The 15,821-nt window shown below is 30.2% G+C and overlaps 2 protein-coding genes across 2 annotated transcripts in view; one reads left to right on the forward strand and one right to left on the reverse strand.

The window, feature by feature from the left end:
• The first annotated feature begins 4,604 nt into the window (after positions 1-4,604).
• LOC112707581 (uncharacterized) lies at positions 4,605-11,423 on the forward strand. The gene is made up of 14 exons (XM_025759377.2): positions 4,605-4,730; positions 5,955-6,569; positions 6,656-6,790; positions 7,574-7,707; positions 7,784-7,861; positions 7,937-7,975; positions 8,067-8,125; positions 8,775-9,172; positions 9,267-9,347; positions 9,434-9,562; positions 10,221-10,352; positions 10,437-10,540; positions 10,626-10,719; positions 10,810-11,423. The coding sequence occupies exons 1-10, from the start codon at positions 4,644-4,646 to the stop codon at positions 9,536-9,538; spliced, it is 1,731 nt and encodes a 576-aa protein (XP_025615162.1). The 5' UTR covers positions 4,605-4,643; the 3' UTR covers positions 9,539-9,562; positions 10,221-10,352; positions 10,437-10,540; positions 10,626-10,719; positions 10,810-11,423.
• Positions 11,424-12,558: 1,135 nt separating this feature from the next.
• The window catches only part of LOC140174740 (protein FAR-RED ELONGATED HYPOCOTYL 3-like), a 5,435-nt gene continuing 2,172 nt past the window's right edge, over positions 12,559-15,821 (reverse strand). The window contains exons 2-7 of the mRNA XM_072200246.1: positions 15,291-15,365; positions 14,929-15,207; positions 14,622-14,763; positions 13,000-14,003; positions 12,778-12,825; positions 12,559-12,681 (exon numbers count right to left, since the gene is read on the reverse strand). Coding sequence (XP_072056347.1) covers positions 12,559-12,681; positions 12,778-12,825; positions 13,000-14,003; positions 14,622-14,763; positions 14,929-15,207; positions 15,291-15,365 — 1,671 coding nt within the window. The remainder of the gene's footprint in view (positions 12,682-12,777; positions 12,826-12,999; positions 14,004-14,621; positions 14,764-14,928; positions 15,208-15,290; positions 15,366-15,821) is intronic.

Here is a 15,821-nt window from a genome sequence, read left to right on the forward strand (position 1 = left end):
AAACTAAAATTGTAAAAAAAAAATTATTACTACTAAATATGTGTTTAGATTGAAGTTTATAAATAAAAAGTTGCATAAAATTAATTTTGATTAAAAATGAGCTAAGATTAGCATAGTTTATGTTTGTCAAATTTTTATATTAAAAAAGATTATAGTAAACTAAGAAGTCATTTAGATTATATTATTTAAAATTATTTTTAGATAAAAATTTATTAAAAATATAAATTTAAATAGTTATTTGAATTAATCAAGTTTATAATAAAATTAATATTTATTTAGTAAATTAAAATTAGCATAAGAAATTGATAAAATGTTATAAATGTTACTTTAATATGACTTTATTGTTAGTTAAAGTTAGTTTTTTATTTAAAAATAAAAAAATTAAATTTGTGATTTTTTAAATTTAAAATTATTGATAATTAACGTTGTAGAATAAATTTTAAAATAAGTAATTTTAATTAAAAAAATATACTCCTAAAATTTAAGGGTTATTTATTGAGTATTATTAGTAGAAAATTATAAAAATCAAATAAAAAACATAGCAAAATAATTTAGAATTTGAAATCATGAAAGATTTGAAAATAGATAATTTTAAATTTTAATTTTTTTTAATTTTAAATTTTAGAATTTTAGAATTTAAAATTATTAAATATTTGAGAATAAATAATTTTGAATTTCATATTTTATTTAGTTTTAAAAGTATTGAAAATTAAAGTTGCAGAATAAATATTATAAGTAATTTTAATTAATCAAGTTAAACAAATATACTATTTTAAGAAATGAGAAGTTCAAATTTAAAAAATTGAAATATATTGTAATAGTATGTGTCAAACTTAATAAAAAATAATTTTTTTTCGGATACGCTCTTAAGACACCTAAATATCATCACGTGTTAGTGTATCTAAAACATATGCTCTCGAAATAGATTTAGAAATGAATTTAAGTTTGACGGCAGAAACTCACTTGCAGTTGACTGCAGGTGAAGTTGCTTCTGAATAGCTGACACGTGTTACTATATGGTTTAAAAAAATCGGTTTATTTTTGCTTCTGGATAGCTGACACGTGTTACTATATGGTTTAAAAAAATCGGTTTATTTTATATAAATGGTTTATTTTAAAAAACCGGTTTGAATTGGACCAAGTAGTTATTTTTATTCCCTTCTTCTTCGTTTTGCACGTAAAATTCGTTCTCTTTCAATCCCTTTTTTAGAACTAATATGAAACTTTCAATTAGGTATGTTCCTTTTATTTATATTTCTTAATCAAATTTATTATTTCAAATGTATTTTTTAATTTATGTTTTTATTCATTCTTCTGTGAATGATGAAAATTATTTAATAAATACGTACATATTTATGTCATCACACCATTTTGATGTTCAAGATCATAAATGCTAAGATAATTCATGGCAATTTCATGTGATAGAAGACAAAAATGTAATTATAGTATAACGTAGACTAGTTGATAGCATGAGCATTGTTGAAATTTTGGCATGATCTCTTTCATATTTGTTATATGTCTCTTTAGTTGATGATGTTATAGTTTATTGTGATGATATGATAGTAGTTTAATTGTATGAGTTAGGTCCTTTTTATTTGGTTGAATTTTTTCTATGGCTATCCTATTCTTGATGGCAATGTCAAAATAAATATTTTCATTAGTTGTTCTTTTTTTTTCTCTATTTTTGAATCAATTTTATTTTGAAAAAATTTATTAAATTTTTTTGTTGTAGACAAAATTAATAATATTATGTTTAATTATTTAAGGAGACCAAATTAATATTTTGATTAGATACTTTTGTTTTATTGAAAATAAATTCTAATTTCATTAAAAAATAAATTCTAGTTGATAAGTAAAAACACAAAAACGTGCATGACAGTAAAATCATAATTTCTAGACAAGTAAATTATAGTCTTATTATCTTAAAAAAATAATTTATTTATAGAATAATATTGAAAAATCAACAATAATTTGCATGAAAATAGTTTATTAGTGAAATAAAGAGATAATACTCAATTTGGTCCCTGAACTTACACGCAAGTCTCAATTTAGTCCCTGAGGTTTCAATTGCCTCTATTTAGTCCCCGAAGTTTATAAACGTGCCTCATATTAGTCCCTGAGACCATTTTTAGTATAAAAACGTTAATAGAGCGCTGTTATAGACTATCACATGTCACGTTAAAACTTGTAAAATGATGCAATTTTGGTTTTGATATTTAAAGAGCTCAAAAACGACTTCGTATTACTTATTTTGTTAGGTAAAATTTTAATAAACACCATTTAGGATGTTGTTTTTGGGTTATTTGAGTACCAAAACCAAAACGACATCATTTTACAAAGTTTAGTGTAGCATCCGGCTGTCACGACAGTGTTCCGTTAATGTTTGTACGTTGAAAATTGTTTCAAGGACTAACATGAGTTATGTTCACAAAGTTTAGGGACCAAATAGAGGCAATTAAAACTTTAAGGACTAAATTGAGACTTGCATGTAAGTTCAGGGACCAAATTGAGTATTATCTCTAAAATAAAAGTTAATTGATTGATTACCATAAAATTTAATTTAACGATAAATTTGCAATTGAACATATTTTTACAGCTTAATTTAAAATCTGTTTATAGCTTAATTTAAAAGCAACTGAAAATGTAAGTTATGGGAAATAAAACAAAACTCATCAAGAAAATAGAAACAGAGACACAAAAAAAGGACAGATGATATCATTTATGCCATTCCTATAAAAAAACCGTGAATTTTGTTTCTTTTTCAGAATACTAAATTTTACTTTTTCAAACGATTTGTATACATATATTTAACAAAAATTAAATAAAAAAAAGTTTCAGATAAATTTAAATTCAAATTGGTCAATATGAATAAAGAAAAAGAACATATCAAATTTATCTATTAGGAATTTAGGAATAACACGCAGAAAAAATTTAAATTATTTTAAAAGTAGTTATTTGATCTATTCAAATCGATTTTTTTAAATAAACCAATTGTATAAAATAAGAGGGCCGCTAGGGGGCAGCAGTTTTCTAACTTTTGGGCCAGCAAACAACCAGCAATACTAATTTTATACCTCAAACAAAATAAAGCCCAAACCCATAAAGAGAGCATGTATTCACGCTCCTTTACCACGCTCTCTTCTTCTCCCCAAAAATTTTAGTCTCTCCTCTACACTCTTGCACGCCATTTTTGTTGCTATCAACGCTGGAGCACGCTCAACATGAATCAGCATTCTTGAGCTCGCTGTTCATCTCAAGTAGCGTCTCCAATAGCAGTAGCGTTACTCTCTGCAACATGCAACAGCATCTCTCAGCTCTCTATCCATTCTTCTTCGTTTCTACTAATGCGTGATGCTTCTTCAAGATTAATGTGAAGGTAAATGAGTTTTGATTTTTGTTCATTTATTGCTTTCTTCAACTCTTACCTTCTTGCTGTCCATCATTCTGTATCCATTCAAAACATGCAACCAGAAATTCATAATAACACCCAAAAATATTACTCAATGTTTCCTGTCTTTCATGAAAAATCTTTAAATACTCTATAATAAAATTTCTTTTGATTTTGATTTTGATTTTGATTTTGATTTTGATTTTGATTCATCATTAAGTTATTATCTCAGTTGTTACTAGAGGTTTGTTGTGGTAGAGCTTTGGAAATTGAAGCTGAAGTTTAATATGATAAGACGCAGCAACACCATTTTCATGAGTAGATTGCCCACCACCTGTTTGAGAAATTACCGCAGCAACTCTATAATAACTCTTCTCTTCTTCTACCTTTATTATTACTTTTGCCAGTCCATTTTGTCCTTGGTATGCTCCTGGATGTTGGTGGTTTCTGGTCAATGATTTATCGTTGATGTCAATTTTGATAGACCACCTAAATACATTGTTGTTGATGCTATTATATTAACTAATCATACATAAAAAAGCAATCTCTGTAACAAGAATTAATTGCTTGAAGATTGATGAATTGAATCAATACATGTATATGAAAATCATAATAACTTGACTGTCAACCAATATTAGCTCTCAGAAAGAAAATAAAGCTATATTCAAAAATACTTTCATGGTTATCCCTTTATGCATAAAGTCAATTAAATTATTTTGTGTTTAATATGAACTATGAAGGAAGGAATAGAAGACTTCAAGGCTTAGCTGCTGCTATCCTAAAGTTGTGGGAGAAGAGTCTTATTGCAAAAATTGCTATCAAGTTTGGAGTTCTTGTGGGAGAAGAGTCTTATTGCAAAAATTGCTATCAAGTTTGGAGTTCCAAATACTGACAATGAATTGATGGCCAATGAACTAAAGGCAAGTTTGATAGACAATCTATTGTTCAGTATATGCAAGTTTCAAGACATCATAGACTAAATAGGTATATGTTGAGCTTGTAAAGACACTTTTTCTTTAGCCTGAACACTTAAACTTTCAGAATGTTCTGGAGTGTCAAAGGTTAAACATATGACATTTAATTTATAAATCTTTGAAAAAATTCATTTAGTTATTATCTCATTTGTTAGTATAGCTTTGTTGTGGTAGAGCTTTGATAATGGCTACTGCATAATTGATTACTAGCTTTATTAATAGTATGTTTCTTAATAACATGCAGTGATTATTTGAAAATGTAAAAAGATCCAGATATTAAGATGCCGCGAAGAAGTACAACTACAAAGAAATCTGAAGCAGGAACTAGAAGGAAAATGCCGAAAACTCTTGAAGAACTAGAATCTCGGGTATGAACCAATTAAAAAGGGGATTTTGCACACTTTGCTCAGGACACTTTGCACCCATCTGAATGAAATTTTGCACACACTTTAATGAGAATTTTCACACATTATTCAGCATAGTTTACACTCAATATAATTGTTTTTTGCACACATTTTTCGAACAGTTTGCACCCACTTTAATTTGATTTTGCACACATCAATTTTGCCTAAAGTATACATGCCTAGATATAATTCCTATCAATCTGGATCCTCTCACCTTAACTTTGAACATCAACACATGGCATGAGCACGACAGGACCATGTCCAAATGTGGCTGCTTCCATTTATGTATGTTGTGTCTAGTAGATATATCCCTAGGCTTCTCTCTACTACTAAAATGATGGGATAATGTTAAATTATACTATTACTTCCATTCCTTTGAGTTCAATTTGAGGGATTCCTCATTCACGAGCTGCAAGTTATTATTGAGGGTGTGAAGTGAACATGCACACAACTCCTCCATTCCATATATATGTCTTTTCAATCATAGTTCTATTTTTATATATACTTAAACATGCTTTTAGTCTCCTAAACCATGACGTTCTTTTCATTTATTTTATGTTTCTAAAAAAAAAAGGTTAATAAAAAATATTCATTTAGTCCCTCAATTATATCCATCTAAGAGTGAAATTATTCCAAAGCATTTGATATATAACATATCCAAATCTTTTGGCTAAACAAAGTTCATCCAAATTTAACAAACTCTACATTACATTACAGTCAAAACAATGGATAAATAAAGTTTCTAAACATACACATTCCATTCACACAAAGTAGGATAAAGAAACCATAAAATAGTTCATGTTTGGTTGCATCTTGAATTTCTGAAGGCCAAAAAATCAATTTTATCACCTCATAACTGATTTTGGATTTTCTCTATTTTGTTTGGTTTAAATCCTAATCTTCTAAAATTGATTTTCTCTATTTTTGGCTGGTATATGATGTGGGTTATTTAATTTGTACACCATAGGAGAAAATATTGCATATGCTGCATGCTGGGATTATTAACTTGTACTAAAAACTGCTGGCCCCCTAGCGGTGCACACATCAATTTTATAATTTGCACTCACTTTAATCAAGTTTTGCACACCTCACTTGCACAGTTTGCACTCAATTTAATAAAATTTTCCATATATCACTTAGCATATTTTGCACCCAGTTTAATAAGATTTTTTTACTTTATGTTTGCAGAAAGTAATAGAATGTCGTTGTTCTCCTGTTTCGGTTTTCACAACGATAAATTCTCTTACAAAAGAGCAAAAAATTGAAGTTGATAAAATGGGATTCTCATCCATGAAGGCTATTCAAGATTGGAAAATTGATAGGCGGTTATTCCTCGCACTTGCTAAAGCATATAACACAATAACAAGCAAACTGGAATTAGTGGTGGGGGATATCGATGTGACAACAGACAAAATTGGGTTAGCTCTAGGATTACCTTCAATTGGTAAAAGTTTTCCAGAAGAAGAAGATTGGACTTCAGAGCAAAAAAGATTAGTTGCCCCATTCAAGTCTGTGACAAACCCATGGTTACAAGAAGTATTACATTCAAAAGAATGTAATGTTTCAACATCCAAAGGGAGAGATTATTTTAGGAGAGCATTTACAATGTTCATTATTAGCTCATTTTTTGCACCAACAAGTAGCGCTGTCACATCCCCAAAGCACTTACGTGCCATTGTTGATGTAGAGAATATAACAAGATACAATTGGGCAAGATTTGTGCATGATGAGCTTATGAAAGGGGTTCAAAAATTCAAGGAAAAAAATACATTAAGTATTGATGGTTGTCTTTATGTTTTGATGGTAATCTGTCTAATGTACTTATCCTTTTTTTCCTTTTTTCATTTCTTTTTTGATGATAATCATTACATTTATTATTTTGCTTGTAGATTATCTATTACCACAAAGACACATTTGGAGATAAGGAAAATTATATGGGGCCTCCACCACCATGGATTGCTTATTGGGATAAAGAAAAACTTGCAAAGAAGTTGACACAAGAATCATCAAAGCAAAGGCCAACGGTTTGTTTTATTTATTTTATCATGTTAATTCGCTTCTTTTTTTTAAAAAAATTGATGATTGCTTATAATATCCCAGAATTCTTTCTATTAATGAACCCCTTAATGCACATTTTTAAGTTGAATTCTTTTCACTTCTAGTTATCAGCTACGTTTTGTTTATCTAAGAGGAAATATATTAATTAGGTTTGATCCTTTATGTGTTCTTGTGTGATGTGTGATGTGTGTGTTGTTTGAGATACATACAACTGTGTTGAATTCCTAATTGTTGAAATCCTGATATCTATATAGAATGCTCAAATGGCATAGTTATAGTTATGATATTGCCTCAATTTTATTCTAAGTCTTATATTTGCATGCCTTGTTTTAGAAGTTAGTAAAATGACATTCTAAGGTTGTTGAGTGCAGATGTGGATTAGTGAGTATAATTGTGCTATTTTGTGGTGTGCTTATTAGTGAATTAGTGTGTAGTTATTTGGTCTAAAGATTGAATGCAGTGTGATAAAAGAAAAATAGTGGCAAGTTTGGTGCAAACTGCAGAGAATACAATTACAATGGTATATAACAAAATTGAAACTAAACTGGATTTAATATGTAATCTATGTTTTTTATTTTCAATTTTTAATTCATGGAATGCTAGTTATGCTACAACTCTTCTCCGTCGGCAAATGGAAAGCATTATAAGCTAAATATTAATTTCTAGTGAACTGAACCTTTTCTGGATTTTTTTTCTGTTTTGCATAATATGATGAGTGTATAATATAATCTGTGTGATTATTATTGTAGGGTATCGTTACCCTTTTAGTTAAGCAAGGTGGTGTTGATGCTAAATTTGCAAAGAATACAACAAGAGCACCAACTAAGAAAAGGGGGGCGAAGGAGCTTAATAAAGATAACACAACGGAAGAAAAGAAAGAAAGGTAAAAAAAAATAAAATTTTGGGAAGCCTATGAGTATTACAAACACTCTTTATCACTAATTAAATTTTTTTTATAGATTTGATGAACAAAATAATGACAACAAAATGTCAAAGGAAGATGATAATGTATCAGATGAGCAAAAAGATAAAGAAAGGTAAAAATTAGTTTTGATTTATCTTTTGTAATAAAAGAGAATGTAAAGTAAAATATAGTGTATTCTTCTTTATAGTGATGCAAAGCAAGATGATGAAAAAGAGGTCAAAACAAGGTAAAAATAGTGTATGTGCTTTTTTTATAGTTATGATTTTTTTATTTATTGTTCTACAAATCTTTAATTATTGTTTTTATTGATTTAATAGGGAAGACAAAAAAGATGAAAACAACATGAGATCGCCAATGAGATCGCCTAGCAATATGGGTATAAATTATAGTTCTTAGTGTTTGTTGTTTTGCATTATGTATTATGTGAATATATATGAGATTTTTGTTATGTAATTTTGCACACATGAATCAGCAAGTTTGCACCCTATGTAATGAATTTTTGCACACATGAATTTGATGTTTTGCACCCACTTTAATGCTATTTTGCACACATGAATTTGATGTTTTGCACCCGCTTTAATGAATTTTTGCACACATGAACCAGCAAGTTTGCACCCTATGTAATGAATTTTTGCATACATGAATTTGATGTTTTGCACCCACCTTAATGAATTTTTGCACACATGAATCAGCAAGTTTGCACCCTATGTAATGAATTTTTGCACACATGAATTTGATGTTTTGCACCCACCTTGATGAATTTTTGCACACGTGAATCAGCAAGTTTGCACTCCCCTTAATGATATTTTGCACACATAAATCTGGTAATTTGCATTTGCTTTAATGAGATTTTGCACACATGAATTTGATGTTTTGCACTCACCTTAATGATATTTTGCACACATGAATCATAGTTTGCACTCACATTCCTATTATTTAGATTCCACTTTCTCTCTATTTTAAATCTCATTTTTGTGTGCATACATTAATATAATTTTTGTGTATATGTTCTGTTTTATGCTTAGATGATGCAATAAAACCTGAATGGAGAGAAATTGTGCAAAGTGCAGTACAAGCTTTCTTAGAAATAGAAGACTGTGATATATATACACCTTCTCCAGTCAAGAAGACACAAGAACCTGTGGTACCATCAATTCCATCATTCTCCCTAATGATACATGAGAAAAATAAAATAGGGGAAGAAACAAAGGTGATAGATGAGAAAAATAAAATAGGGGAAGAAGAAAAGGTGATAGAGGATAATAAGTTAACAGAAGTAGATAAGGGTAAGATATACTTTTGGGCAACAGACGATAGGTTGAACAAGGATGAGACTTTGTGCATCTTAAAAGATATACCTAGAGCAATGCTTGTTAGGGAGGATATCATGTCAATGTTGCCAAGACATCAGATAAACAATATGGTTAGATTTCTTGATTGTGACATGTTTCTGTTTTTTTTTTATATATTTTTATGTGTATTATGTTTTGGAACTAATATTACATTGTAAAATGCAGGTTTTGAATTATATGGTCTTTTTTTTCAACAAATTAAGGCCACCTAGCTTTGATGTCTATTGCATAAATGCTTTTGTTTTGGTGTGTATACAAAGTTACAAACTACTTTTTCAGTTTTATAATTGGAGAGTTTAAACTTTATAATCTAACTATTTCTTTATATATAGGGAGAGATGTTCTCACATTGGGGACACTTGATCAAAAGAAAGAAAAAAAGTTATGTACTTCTTCCCGATGATTTTGGAAAGAATGGTGACAGCTTTTTTGAGTAAAAGGAAATTCCAAAACATAGATGGGTGAGTAATTTTTGTTCTCTATGTATTGTGTTAATTTTTTTGTTTGTGCCAGAGCTATATTTGCTATGTATTTATTTTGTCGGTGTCAAGCTATTTGTGGATTAATTTCATTCCTTCCCTGTCATAGTTGAAACTTCTCTACCATAGTTGAATCCCTTAAGATTATAGTACTAGACCGAAAATGTTTACCTTTATTTAATTCTGGGGGTGTCTATTTCCTGTGCTCTGCATTTTTTTCAGAACCATGTTTCTATCCACATACCCTGTTATTGTTACCTTGTGTTAATTTTTTTCATTTGAATGCTATTAAATATTTATAATGGAACAGAAATAAAACAGAAATGCTATCCTCTGTTTTTGGACTAATAACAATAATTGGACATATAAAGTTATAGACATGAATATATTACTTAATGCTATCCTCTGTTTTTGAATCTATACTTGATATATGGGCATTGGAGCTTCTCTTTATTTATACATTAAAGTTAGTGATGCCTCCTTTTGTCTCATTTGAATCTGCTGACCCTAATCATGAGAAGTATTTCTGTATCATTTGGTACTTATGGTTTTGGACAATTTCATCATTACTTTGTTAAATTATAAATCGATTTGTTGGTCAAGACTTTCACTTCTAATAAGAAAATATAATATAATGCAGTTATTGGTGCCGTGTTGCTATGACTATCACTGGTGGCTATATGCTTATGACATCTATGAAAAGAGACTTTTTGTCTTGGATTCCTTGTATAAAGAGGCTAAAGGAGATAGGGTGCAGTGAGACATATATGCGGTATAATTTCAATAGTTTTGCTCACATGATATTATATTATGTGGTTTAATAGTTTTATTTATTAATAATGAACCTTTTTTTCAGAGCAAATTGATTCAACAAATGGTCTCGATAGCTGTGCCAAACTATGAGCTACCAAAGAATGACCTGATCCCAATTTATTTGAATCTTCCTAGACAATCAAATAAGTAAGCATAATATTAATTATGTTATATTATAAATAATATAAATGTACATGATAAGACTAACTAAATTCTACAATTATTTTTTCAGCTATGATTGCGGATTGTTTGTAATAAAATGGGTAGAAATGTGGAATCCTAGTAGTATCGAGATTAATGTGTCCAACATGCCAGAATGGGACGAAGTAAATGTTTTTTGTATAGTTTTTATTTTTGCTTTTGATGTTCATGTTTTTTTTTATAATATAAAATCTTTGTGAACATTGTTATTGCAGTTTGAGTGCGTTAATCTAAGGAAGCAATTGGTCATCCAAATGCTTACATCACTTTCAAATGCACTTCTTAAGGATGTTATAAACAAATCAGAGAAATATAGAGTGGTAAAGCCAACTCCAGCTCAATCAAGTCCTTACATAGTATGTAATACTGATGAGTTGATGATTGAATGCCTTGGTTCGGCTGGGAAGGGGTTTAGAAAGAAAACTGTTGCTAAGAAGCGCAGAAACTGAAATTCAATTCTTACAGTTACCATCTCTTTTTAGGGGTTATTGGATATACTTGTTTTCTATATAACAAAGTTCAAGTGATCATTAGATATACTTGTTTTGTAGAAAGGTATTGTTTTGTAGTTTTTACTATATAGTATGCACTCACTTTCTGAATCTCCAAGCTGATTAATTGTCTCAATGAATGTTTGGAGAAGTTCAGGAGTCCATTTGAGCCTTGGCTTTGGCATCAGTTGCGAGAACTAAGTGCATGTTACTTTGTACATTTTTCATTGTGTGTTGCTTTTTTTAGGAAAGAAAGAGTTACACTGTAGCATGTAATGTAAGCAAACACAAGAGAGACTTTTCAGTTTTCAATGAATGAATGATTCCTTTTTTAGCTATGTATGAATCCTATGTGATCTTATATATAAATTGGAGTAGTTATATCCCATGATCTCATTCTCATATCAGGAAGCATAAATGGGGTTATATTACAAACTAATTTTATATCTATAAATAAGTTTAATTTGCACCTATTATAATGAGATTTTGCACACCTTATGAATACAATTTGCACCCGTCTTAATGAGATTTTGCACACCTCACTCAAATAATTTACACTCACCTTAATGAGATTTTGCACACCTCACTCAGCACATTTTGCACCCCAAATGTAATGATTTTTTGCACACATGAATTCGATGTTTTGTATTCAATTTAATGAGATTTTGCACACCTCACTTAGCACATTTTGCACCCAATGTAATGAATTTTTGCACACATAATATCAATGTTTTGCACCCAATTTAATGAGATTTTGCACACATGAATCAGACAGTTTGCACACATGATAGTTTAATTTATCATGTAGAAAAAAATATTGTTTTTAAATAGCAAGTATAACAAATTTATTAAAAATATACATGTTAAATTATTTCAAATTTTAGATAATGAATGTTAAAATTAAGTAAAAAAATTAAACTCTTCTATTTGAAAATAATGACAAAAAAATTTATTATTTAATTTTGTTTAATACTCTGGTCTTCATAGCCAACGGGGACTTTTGTCCCTTACGACTATTTTATAAAAGTAGTTTAATGCTATTACGGGTAAAATACTAGTTACAAACTAATTTTGTACCTATAAACAAATTTAATTTACACCCATTTTAATGAAGCATATATGCATATATCCATAGTTATTTTGCTTACAAATTTCTCCATCATCTTCTAATTATTATTATTATTGTAACTGGTACTTGTTTTAATTTATATAGGAAAGAATCTTGGAAGATGATAACTGCATTTTGTCCAATTGGGTAAGTTAGCAAGCAAGCATTAATTATTATTACTAATAAATGGAATAACAGGAGCAGCAAGCTGCTGTATTGGAGTTTGAAAGCAGTTTGTACACATGAAACTAATCATTTTTATTATTTCTTGTCCAAAATAATAATTGTCTCATGAATCATCAACTAATTGAACTCTTTAATGTATTGCCAAATAAAATTCTTTTTGCTTCGACATGATTTTGCTATCAATCGACATTTGAGAATTGGTATGAATGGATTGAGTTCAATGAGGACATGAATCCTCCCATTGATGCTCCCATTGAATCAGATTCAAATCCCTCATTAACATTGTAGTTAGCATCTTGAAGCTGAAACAATTTAAAAGAAAAAAACAAATATATTAGATCACATGTATAAAATTCATATGTTTATAAATCACAAAAATCACAAACTATTGGATGAACCTGTTCGTTGAAAGGGAGACTTTGAATATCTCCAATATGTTGATTATCCTTTATATACAATAGAAAAAGCTATCACTCAAGTGTAAGTACTAAGTAATAACAGCATGGCTATAAAGTACAACTGATTATCCTTTATATATACCTTAAGGAAGTAGTTTCTACATCTAAAGTCTATTTATTGTAAAAAAACAGCATGGGTAACAAAATAAAATAATGTTTTACCTCTTTTTCGGTTATCTCACTTTTCCTCTTCTTTGCCTCGGTCTTCTTTTTTATCATCTTGTCTTTTTCAGATCCTAACCTATTTGTTGGACGACCCTTAGTGAACACATAAGGAGGGCTTTTAATATATTGAATGCTTATTATACAGCCTCCTACAAAAATGGACAGTGCATCTTTACCACCATCTTTACCACCATCTTCTGATGTAAGCAAATTATCTAACTCATTGGCATTAGATGATGAGTTAGCAACATGCTTTTGACACTCCGCCATAGCCATATCAAGATAACGATGTAAGATATCACTTGTTTCCTTTGTTTGGGATGCAAATTGAGCAACACTGTTCGAATGGGAGCATAAATCATCAAACCTCTCTGTTTTTGGATTCAACAAACTTGGATCATGGCTGCTCTTAATATCACTATGTCTTCGCTTCACAAGTTTGCTCCAACGGTCCAAAATGTATCTTCTTGGAATTTCTCTCACGCGTTCATGCCCTAGGACAACCAAGCTATGACGGCATAATATGCCTCTTAATTCAAACATTTGACACATGTATGTAATATCCTTCATTTCCGCATTGTAGTTAACTTCATAAACCCTCTCTTTAGAAGTAGATACATCCTCCAAAATAGAATAGACTTTAGATGTAGAAACTGCTTTCATAAGGTGCAAAATACAATTTGCTTTCTTTCTAAATTGCTTTTGTACTTCCTTAAACTTTGCATTAGTATAGGCACCTTGAAATTGCTTCTCTATTAAGGAATTAGTGGCACAAGGTATTATTGATTTATAGTCTTCAACATCAGCCTCCCTTTCTTGTTGCTCTTTCCATCCAAGGCAATTGTCATATTGTTTGACAAATTGAATCAACAAGCTCTTGTTATTTATAAATTTGTCAAAATATGAATGCATGCTCTCACTTCGTTGTGTGGATCTCATACCAGCCCAAAAAAAGTTGTCAAGAAAAATTGGAACCCATCGATGTCTTTCTTCATAGATATCTATGTATCATAGTAAACAAATATACATAAAAAAAATTTGTAAGCAAACTTAACAAAAGTGGATGCAAATGTTGTCATAAACATGTTAATAATGCATTGAAGCTTAAAAAAAATTAGAATAAGAAAATTGTACTAGAGGCATATTCAAACACATGTTAGAATTCTAGCAAATAGAATATGATGGCCACTTGATACTTTTTTAAATACTAATATGCTAATTCCTATGTGCAAAATATAAAAATTCATGTTTAGAGAAGTACCTGATAGCCACTTGTTATCTTCTAAACCATATTCAATCAGAAATCTTCCCATTGATTTTGAAAATCATCTTCTGAAATAGACTCCCAACAATATTATTTAAATCACTTTGTAACTCTTCATATCTCTTGTGTCTTTTGAATTTTTCTGGAATCTTTTTCGTAATGTGCCAAATGCATAACCTATGACGTGTCTTTGGCATCACATTCTCAATTCCAGCTCGTATTCCGAGGCATTGGTCTGTTATAATGCCTTTAGGAGCCTTTCCATGCATACATGTAAGCCAAGCATTAAATAACCAAGTAAACGAGCCTGAATTTTCCTTAGTCAACAAACCACACCCAAGAAGTACTGAGTTACCATGGTGATTAACCCCTACAAAGGAACCAAATGGCATATCGTAACGATTGGTTTTATAAGTAGTATCAAACGAAACTATATCACCGAAGTACTCATATGCTGCTCTACTTCGAGCATCAGCCCAAAATATAGTTTTGAGACGCTTGTTTTGATCAAGTTCAATATCAAATAAAAATCAGAGTTCATTTCCTTCATCCGTGTAAAATACTTCAACATTCCCTAGCATCCATTTCTTCCGTAACATTGCGTACCTTTCTGCTGAGATAGTTCCTAACATCTTTTTCCATTAAGTTTATCTTAGAAAAACCTCCTGCTTCACCCACCATACTTGATATGTTTTGCTTGGTCTCACACCTGCTTCATCATTCCTCTCAATGACTCGACACATGTGCATAGTCATCTCTCTATTACGTGTCAACAGTTTTGCCATCTCTGGATCACAAGGATGTGAATGATCCAAGCACACCTTTGATATAATCCAAAGACCCTCCTTATTCAACCTAATAGAAATTCTTGCAGGGCAATTGTAGTTGGTTCTAGGATTGGTCTTTTCTATTGGTGAAACTCTAGACTTGCGTTTTTCCTCCTATTGCAAGTGATCATTTGATTCTTAGGAACCTTATTTTTACCAACTCTTCGGGTAAACCTTATCTTAGTAACAAAACCAACGCGCTTAGCATAATTTTGATAAAATTGATTTGCATCTTCAATGGTTCCAAAACACATGCCAACCTTGGGCACATCCTGTAAAAAAATTAGCATACATCAGATAGTAAATCAAAATCTCATTAAAGTAGGTACAAACTATGGTAAGTCATGTGTGCAGAATCTCATTAAACTGGTTGCAAAATGTACAAAAAGAATGCAAAACAGGACCTACAACAACAGACTGCATTTGAATGCATCACAAACCCAACCAAATAAAACAACTACATAAAACAACACTACCTATTAACTAGCTTAGCCTCACTTCTAACCTTGGAAATTATGTACCTCCAACCCCAAAAAAATCATAGAACATGTTTACTGTTATAGACAATTACAATTTGTGCTTCTACTTCTACTTTCTTAGCGCTAGTTAGTCAGTTTATTGAGGATGCTCTTGTCTTATTAAAGAATGAAGCTACCTATGGAAATGAAAATCAAAAGAAAGATAAGATGTGGTGATGTGATTCAGATCATGAAGCATCCATATATAAT

This window comes from Arachis hypogaea, chromosome 8 (genome assembly GCF_003086295.3).
Source record: "Arachis hypogaea cultivar Tifrunner chromosome 8, arahy.Tifrunner.gnm2.J5K5, whole genome shotgun sequence".
Classification (NCBI taxonomy): Eukaryota; Viridiplantae; Streptophyta; class Magnoliopsida; order Fabales; family Fabaceae; genus Arachis; species Arachis hypogaea.